The 9,497-nt window shown below is 43.7% G+C and overlaps 1 protein-coding gene across 1 annotated transcript in view; it reads right to left on the bottom strand.

Moving 5' to 3' along the window:
• Positions 1–523: 523 nt before the first annotated feature.
• Positions 524–9,497, bottom strand: part of LOC115099358 (cytochrome P450 2J2-like) — a 42,088-nt gene continuing 33,114 nt past the window's right edge. The window contains exon 9 of the mRNA XM_029616948.1: positions 524–5,522. Coding sequence (XP_029472808.1) covers positions 5,341–5,522 — 182 coding nt within the window. The 3' untranslated portion in view covers positions 524–5,340. The remainder of the gene's footprint in view (positions 5,523–9,497) is intronic.

Genomic DNA, 9,497 nt, shown 5'->3' with positions numbered 1-9,497 from the left:
AATTTTTGAAGGATTTTTATTGGCTAATATAGCCTCTTTCACTTCACGTTTTAACCATACTGTTAATTGATTTGCCTTCCTTCCACCTTTCTTAATGCACGTTATACTTCTGGACTATGCTTCTAAGATGGTATTTTTAAACAATGTCCATGCCTTTTGTACACTTTTAATCTTTGCAGCTGAATCTTTCAAGTTTTTTTTCTATTTTCTCAATGTTTCCCTTTGAAAATGTAGTGTTAGAGCTGTAGATTTATATATTGTCCCCCTTCCAGTATTTAGATCAAATTTGATAATGTTATGATCACTATTGCCAATAACTCCCTTTCTCATCAGTTCCTGAACCAATTGCTCCATGAAGCAGTCATTTATTTCATCTAGGAAACATATTTCTTTAGCATGTCCTGATGTTGCATTTACCCAGTCAATTTTGAGGTAATTAAAATCTCCCATTAGTGTAGGTACTAGAATGCCTTCCTCTTAATCCCATTGCCTCTGGCATGATGGAATTTGATGCAGTCAATAAGAGGGTTTTACTTTTACAATATTTATTTATTTATCTGCATTTATATGCTTCTGATACCGAGGCCTGTAGTGGCTTGCAAAATAAACATACACAATAAAATACAGCATCAGAACAATAAGGCCAATCTACACAATCAATAAGGCCAATATACACAATCAACAGCATATCAAAAAATCTAAAAAATCTAAAAGCAATGAAATTATAAAATAAAATAGAACAGGATAAAATCAAGAATCAGCTAAAAATAAAACTTCATACATAAATTCTTAATAATGCACTTTAAAATTAACGTTGGACAGGTTTAGAACAATCAAGCAAACGCTTGTTTGCACAAATAGGTTTTTAGAAGAACCTTAAATTGTTTAGGACACGCAATCGCCCTAAATTCCTGAGAAAAATATTCCAGAACGATGGTGCAGCAATGGAAAAATGCACATCCATGCGTCACAGAGAGCCTGGCTTGTTTCACTGAAGGGCTATCAAGCAAAGACATCTGGGATGATCTCGGTGATCTTGTGGGATTGTGCATGCATGACACTGTATTTGCCTAGGTAGTGAATTGATTGCCAGTAACTTGTGGGTTAACGTGGCCACCTTGCATTTAACTCTCCACTGAACAGGGTGTCAGGAGAGGACAACTAGCACTAGTACTAGCACTAGTACTCAGTCCTCTCTCCACCAGTGTGGAGAGGGGAAGAAAGGTCACATACACGGGCAGAGAGCACACGGATATCTGCTTGCTAAGTGCTGCCTTCCTTTTAACTGACTGATTTCCACAGATGGCACAGTTTGTGGAAAAAGAACATAGGCAGTCAGTGCAGTAGTCAGTGGTCACAGTGTGTGTTCGGTTCACAGAACTGCAGCTCTTAAACTTAAATATCTGCAAGTCTTCAACGAGTCACTCTCATAGCAAATTGCAAACACGGGAGACGCACACTCAGGCCAATGCTGTACCGTGTGCTGGCCGCGGCGCATGGCGGGATGCGCGTCCATAGTCCCCGACGCAAAACGGGGGTTAGCGCGTCCAAAACCCACGTCCAATCGCGCGCGTAACTAACAGTGCTCATCACATGTAAATTCATGTTGATGAGGCTATTAGCTATTCCCCCCCCCCCAATGCAAAAATAAATAAATAATGTGCACCCAATGCGCTCATTTTTACTCTCCAAAATTAAAGCCTGTCCCGAGCAGGCGTTAATTTTGGAGGAGCCCAAAAAGTCCGAGGAACAGAAAAAAAGAGTAGGGTCAAAAAAAAATTTTTTTTTAATGGTCTGACCACCTCCAAGGTCTGGCTCGATGGCCCAAGCGGTCCTGGTCAGACCCGGGGTCCAGTACCTGAATTTGGGAATCCAAAGTCCTTATGATAGAACCACCCTTGCCAGACTGCAAATCTCTTCCCTCCCAGCCAGGAACCCCTGCTGGAGATCCTCCTCTGGCAGGGTAGTTCCCAATTGGTCCTTTTCACTGACATTTGTCAGAACAGCCTTCTGAAAGCCGATTGCTCCTTTCACTGACAAAAAGTGAAGGAGTGAATAAATCATGAAGTGTCGGGCACTTTCTACGTGCCCATATTGCATTGGCCTGACTGTGTTTTTCCTTCTGCATGTTCAGTTAGCTACAAGCACAGCTCACAGCTGTAAAAATACACCTCTGTAACACTGAGCATACAGCTTTATACAGAGTTATACTCACCATGCGACACGAGGAGATAGCAGGCCCCACCTCGCTTTTACATTCCCCCGGCTTCCTTTCCCGTTTGTTTTCTAACTTTTCTTTTAGTTCAAAAATACAACCTCCTTCAGTCCTTTCCTGCACAGAAGTGAAGTAAAGTGGTGCCTGCCAAGTTTCTTTCAGTTTCAGGTTAAAAAAAAAGAGAAGACAAGTCATTGTCAATCCATGCTGAGGCCAGCTAGGCTAGGCTGGTTTAAAAAAATGCTTCATCTTATTGCTTCTTCCTTCCTTCCTTCCTTCTCCACACTGGCTCCAGCCAGTCCAAATTCACTGTGACGTCACTGGTTTCATTGGCTTGCCTTAAGTAGAAAAAATTTCCTACAGTTTTGCTTTCCCCGTAGACTTCAATGAGATCCAAAAACAAATGAAAATTGTTGTTTTGCAGCGCTGATCATTTATTTCTGCTTGACAACTGAAATAAAAATGCCCTCATTTAGCTCATATTCCTTATTTGTTTAAAATTAATGCACACCTGGAGAAGCATGCTAAGAGCCTCCTCTCTCCGATTACCTGTTTCTGGATTACCTTTTTTCTTCCAATGCCTCGTACCAAGAGCAAAGCCAAGCTGAGGGAGAATATCACCAGCTCTCCCCCTTGCTGGATTTCCAGGGGTTTTTCCACAGCTACACCATGAGTACGCCCGGCTGCGATGGCCGTTGCGGGGGTGGGGGGTCGAAGGTGAGTGATAGCCGCCCCCGCTGGCTGAAAAAATCTCCCTCAGCCCGGGCGCACCGACCACACCATCACCATGGAGTGAGGCTGCCATCGGACATTTCATGTTTGAGTCGGGGGAGCCTTGAATTTGTCGCGGAAGAAGCTGAGAGCCCCATTTCTTCTTCCGCGATGGCGGCTTTGGATACTGCTGAAGAGAATAGCCCTGTTTTGGGGGTTCTGGAGGGTTGCTTCTGTGCCTTTGGCCCCTCCAGATGGTTTGGGTGAAGGTGCTTCTCGGAGTGTAGGCAATGCAGTGAATGTTCCGGTTGGTAAACTCGGTTTCACTAAACCCCCTGCGATGACTCTGGAAGTTGTATGGAATGCCTTGGCGACTCTTGAAGCCTCTATTTCATCTTTAACCTAAGGTTACATTGGACACTAACAATCGAGCCCTTGTTACCTCTAATGTGATTCCATCTCATGGAACTAAGCTGGCGGCATTGGATGCCCGGGTTACTTTGCTAGAAAACGTTCTGCAAGTTTTGGCTCATTCAGACCAGATATATTCTAAGAAGCTTGAGAATAGAGAAAATCCCCAGCCAAGCCTCAATTTAAGGATATTAAATTGTCCTATTATTAAATTGATTTCTCCTGTCGATTTGTTCAGAAATCACATCTCTCAAATCTTGAAAATTCCTAATGCTGCGACGCCGGTAATAACCAGGGCATATTACTTGCCTCAAGCAGAAGGCGACCCAGGTGGGAATTTGCCCCAGGAAACTGCCTTAGACCTTACGAATATTCTCGAAACTCCGCATACCACGGAGCTCTTGCAAAGAGGAACTTTGTTAGTGTCTTTTGCTTTTTTCTCCAACAGAAATAATATTCTCAGATTTTTCTTTCGTAATCGTTCTCTCGTGTTATGGGTAAAAGTTATGGGTATACCCCAACATCACTAAAGTTATTCAACTTCGCAAGAAAAAAATTCTGTGTGTTCTATCTAAGGGGGGCCAATGTATCTTGCGATCTCCTTGTAAGTGTCGTATTAGATATCTTAATGTTAATTATATTTTCTTTGTAAGTCTCAACTCCGGTTGATCTTAGATTCGCACGCTTAACAGCCACTCCTATAGATTGGCCATATAAAGTGATACTAGTGTTTGTCTTCTCAGTAGGCTTTTTTTTCTTAATTTCATGGTGTTATGTATTCGCTTCTTTTTCTCTTGTTTCCCCTCCATTTTCCTTTTATTATATTAGGATGCTTGACTTATTGCCTATTTTTCAATGACATTGCTTTTAATTTCAGTTGTATATTTCATGTTTCTGTTACAAGGTTTCTTGTGTTTATTTGAAATGCATAATAAAAAAAAAAGTATATATAAAAAAAAAAATGAATGCACAGCCCTAATATCAACCAATGTGATTTTTAAGAACATACTTCTGAATTTCAGTTACAACTGAAAATCCCTGATAAAGCACTCCCAATGAGGAAATTGGATGTTTTCCTGTTGTAACTGAAAACAGACCCCCGTCAGGTTGGTGATGCCACCTTACTGTTGCCTGCTGGCTGATAAGCAGCAGCCTGGGCAAGTTTGCTATCTCCCTACGTCGACGTGGTCAGGCTTCTGCTGGCAACCCTTCCCCCTTTGCTCTAGTCAAGAACTACAGCAGAAAGGGATGGAGTGCAGGAGGGTTACCAGCAGCGTCAAACTCCTTCAGGTGCTGCCGCTGGAGCGAGTAACCACAAGAGGATCCACAAACTGAGCGCAGAGGCTGTGGGAGCTGTGCTTGGACTGTGGAGGACCTGCCATAAGGGAATGAGAGGGCGAGAGTGACTGATCTGTGCTTTTATTTTGTTACATTCAGTGATTGGGCTTTCGGAGAATTACTGGAAGGTCATGAGAGTGCTTGGGCTGGATAAGTTCTTCGAGGATAAATCCTTAAACTGCTATGACAGTAATTATTAAGTGATAGTAGCTTGTGATCTATCTAATATTTGGGTAATTGCCAGCTCCTTTTGGCCTGGTTTTGCCTCTGTTGGAAACAGGATGCTGGGCTTGATGGACCCTTGGTCTGACCCTGTATGGCATGTTCTTATGTTCTGGGAGTGAGAGTGCCTTGACTGTATATTTTATATTCAGAGTTTGAACTCTTCTTTTACAATTTTTTTTACATGAAAAATATATTCCAACTTTTATTAAACTGAATCAACTGAAAAAATGCTCCTAAATTACTGTCAGTGTCGTGGAAACACCAATAAAATGTTTTTAGTACCCTCCCCAAAACACCAAGTTGTCTGACAACTAAAACCCCTACATTTACAATTTATAAACACCTAAAATCAGAAGCCCTAAGTATAAGTACGAGCCAGAAACCCACGCTAAAGGCCGGAGGCATCTGAAGTAACAGCCCTTCCCGTGGTGCTCGGAGGTCTAACGGGGAACGGCGCAGATCTGGTAGGGGAGGGGGTGCACAGTAGTCCCCAGCACGTAGTCAGAGCTGATTTTCTTCTCCTCGTTCCTTGGCAGGTGGAAGGTGAAGGCCCGGAGCAGGCTGGTGAAGAACATGAAGAGCTCCGTCCGTGCCAGCTGCTCCCCCAAACATACGCGGTGCCCTGCGGAGGAAAAAGTGAGGCCCGGTTAGAGATCCCGGAGCATCCGCGCCCCCTCTTTTTGTGTCATAAACCAGAACCAGTGCAGCCAATGGCCGTGCTGATTTCAGAGCATGGGAAGAAGCAGCAGCAAGGAATCACAGGGCCGAGCACATCCACCGGTGCCGTAAGGGGTAAGGGAAGGGGGCTGGAGCACATATCTAGCAGACCCTACAGTCGCACTACCAGTAAATCCTGGGAGTTAAGGATCAGCTAGCAAGTGTAGGATGGTTTATTGGGGAGAATGCACTCAGATACAGCCCCCTCCTTCCGCGGGGTCTGGCATGACCGTCCCCCTGGTGATGCTATATGGCTGCTCCCTTGCTACGGCTTAGGAACCAGGAGCTCAGAGGTAGGTAGGAGCTTATCTTTTGTTATTTTTCAGCCCTGTTTGGTGGTCCTGACCAGGGTCGGGAGGGGTTTTTCTGTTCCTTTGGGTACATGTTTTTGGAATTTAACCTTTTAAGTTGTGGGAGCCTTACTGGCTGTACAGCTCCTGGGCCCAGGGAATGGGGAACCTGGGCCTAAGCCAGGCAGGTTAGGGAAGGGGTGCCAGTGACCTGCGTTAGGATACACTCCGGTGTCATCTTCATTTTGGTAAAAGATTAATTTCAAGACCCAGGAGGAAATTCCGACTGCCCTTCCCTTCCTGATGGGAGCACAGAGAGCCCTGCTTCAGGGGACCATGACAGAAAGAACAAGGACTGCTTCAGAAATATTGAAACCAGCATTCTTTTCAGAAAGTAACCATCTTCCCACCAGACCTCTTAATGCATCCCAGAAACCCTACTTCAACTTAATGTAGGGGATAACTCTCAAAGATGCTTCCTGAATACAGGGTTTCATAGAGGGCAAAATCTCTTCTTGGAAGGTACAGTCCCAATGTGAGTTATCCCTGGGAGATTTGGGGGTTGCTTATATATCCTTAACCTATAAGAAAGGTAGAGATGCTGAAGATCGTGGCTCATATAGGCCCATTTCATTGTTAAACTCGAGACCTAAAACTTTTAGCTAAGATTTTACAGATCTTCCTAAAAGTAATCTTACCTTCCATAGTGCACGGTGATCAGACCGGATCTGTAAAGGGAATAGCATCAGCAACCAACACCAGGTGCCTGTTCAACATCTTACATTTGTTTAAAGGGAGGGGGGTGAGGCTGAAGCAGTGGTTTCCATAGATGCAGAAAAGGCCTTCGACAGCTTATTCTGGACGTTCTTATTTGCCGTCTTAAGCAACACAGCTTTTCCCAAGTGCTTCATTGCTTGGATTCGAGCAATTTCTCCTAATTCTATTATCAAATGACATTTTGTCCAGAGGTTCAAGAAAACTAGCACATCTGTCTGAGTGTACACAAGGCTACCTGCTTAAACATATTGCCCTCCCATCAGGTCTGAGCAGCCCAATGAGATCAAAAAGGCACCTACATTTTATCATACAAAGATGATTGTCTATGGAGCATGTACATAAGTTTTTCAACTAAGGCTATTTCATGCACCTGACAGCACCAACATACTATTGTAGGAGCAACCTTCGAAAGCATAGCCGTCGTGAACCGTCCAGGATGAATCAGATGATCAGCAAGTTGACGCTCTTCTTTACTTAAATTGTGATCATTCCATCTGCCCAATAAACAGAGAGGATTCCAATCTGATCTCTCGTCCCAAAATACCCCTCATCTCATGTCCCAACCGTTTACAGAAGTCTGCTACTAAAGGGCATGTCCACCATACCTGCAAGTACGTACCTGCTTGCCCGCACCCCCTCCAGCATAAATTTAATGCCCCTACTGGAAACCTATATACCCTCTGGAGGAGTTTCACCATTAGTTCTACTCTCTACCACATAAGGAAATCTTATGTGCCTTTTTCCATATGTCCCTCCAGTGTACCGCATTTAAATCTAGGTGTAGATCCTTATTCCACTGAGCTTCTAAACTAAATGAGGGCTCTCATGCCATCTGACATTCCAACACTGCCTTGTAAAACTTTGAAATTCCCCATCTTGGCATGTCCTCGCGGGAAATAACTTGTTCTACTGGACTGAGTACCTTTCATTCCCATCCCTTCCTCTCATAGGTCCCCAGCTTCTCCATCAACCTTCAGTAGAAACGACTCCATCTCCCTCGGAACCTCATAATCTTCCTTAAGACCTAAAAAGGATATTATTTGAGCAGCTTCCTTTTCCCACAATTGACCTATACATTTTAAACCCTGTTTCCACGATGTAGTAGCCTCCCTGTGTAATATAGTGCTCGGTAACCTCGGGTTCCACCTAATGGGCATGATTCCTGACAGTGTCTGTTGGGAAAATGCCAGAGCTCTGTTCACCGTTTTCCAAATTTGATAGTGTGAGATATATGTGGGCTTACTCTACACACCCTATTTCCAACATGTAACAGCTCAGGCTGTAACAGCAGCATTGGAAGATCTTGTCTGCCTAGCAGCCTCACCTCCAGGCTTTTTCTTCTTGAGCATGGTGAAATGTTTCTGGTAGATGTCTTACCTCTTGTTGGATAAATTCTGTTCAGTTGGGGAGTCAATGGTATGTTGGTTTCTCATGTGATGTTCCAGGTCTGAAAGTTCTTTGTTGATTTGACTCTGCCTGTTGTATAGGATGCTGATTAAGTGTCTCCATAGATTGTATGGTATGTGGATTCTAGAGGATTTTTTATCCTGAGTCCTTTAGGGATGATGCCCTGTTGTTTGCATTTAGATAGGAAGAAGATATCTGTCTGTATGTGAACAAGCTTCTTCATAAGTTTGTTGGATTTTCATTTTATATGGCTGAATCTGGTGCCTTACATGTGATAAGAAATCTTCAGAGGGATAACCGTGTTAGTCCTCTTGGCATTTGATCTTGAAGCACACAATAGCAGTCTTGTAAATCCCTTTATTTTATTAAATATTACGTGTGCTAGAAAGGGGCTGCTTTACGTTGTGGAAGAATGGAGGCACACTTTTTTTGTAGTGTACTTTTACATGTTTTAAATTTCTGTTTTGTTTTATTTTGGTAATATTTGTTTTATATTTTTAATTCTATTTGTAACTATGTAAGCTGCCATGAACATTTGGACTAGGCGGCATATAAAATTTAGGTAAATAATAATGTAACTCCCAGCTTTTGCAAGAGGATCACCTTTAGAGATGAGCAAGCACTGACCACTCACGGCAGCATCCTGGACCAGCACGAGTTTGTGCTGTGTGAAAGAGGATTCACCTGCCAGGCCCAAGGGATCCCAATGAAAAATCACCAGCATACTGCTTGGGTTCCAGTAAGAAATAAATTCTACCTAAAGTCTTCAATAATTCAGTCAGACATAGACTGACAGTTCAGGATAATAAAAGGAAGCAAAACAGTCCAGAAAGTTACCACTCGCAGTCTTCTCAGGCTGCTTGAGCAATGGTAGAAGGAAAAATCTTCCGAGGGAGGCCCCTTTGCCTGCCAGGCCCAGATGAAGACAGGACATTTCTCCTTCTGCCAACTGTAATGTCTTACTGGGTCCATGCTATTTGAGAACAATTCTTCCCAATTACTCTAGGAGCTGAAATCCTCCTGGATGTCCCTTTATCCGTGCATGCGAGAGAATCTGTCTCCTGGGGAATCTCAACGTCCAAGGCAGAGCACAGAGCACATCTTTGACATCCAGAACACACAGAGGGTCCGTCCCCCCCCCCCCCCCCCCCACCCCCGGTGTCTCAAAGTCCAGGCTATCCGAGAACAATTCTTCCCAATTACTCCAGGAGCTGAAATCCTCCTGGATGTCCCTTTATCTGTGCATGCGAGAGAATCCCTCTCCTGGGGAATCTCAACGTTCCTTTGTACTCCGTACATCAAACAGGAAAGATATGGTTTCTGAAGATGCATTCATATTTCTCAGAGCCTTGTGCTTGGATGTTGTGAGTGTGACTCACACACTGTAATATGAGGCTCTGCCATAC

This window comes from Rhinatrema bivittatum, chromosome 9 (assembly GCF_901001135.1).
Source record: "Rhinatrema bivittatum chromosome 9, aRhiBiv1.1, whole genome shotgun sequence".
In the NCBI taxonomy this organism is placed as follows: Eukaryota; Metazoa; Chordata; class Amphibia; order Gymnophiona; family Rhinatrematidae; genus Rhinatrema; species Rhinatrema bivittatum.
Note: the sequence above shows the minus strand (reverse complement) of the source record. Positions and strands in the feature narration are given on the sequence as shown.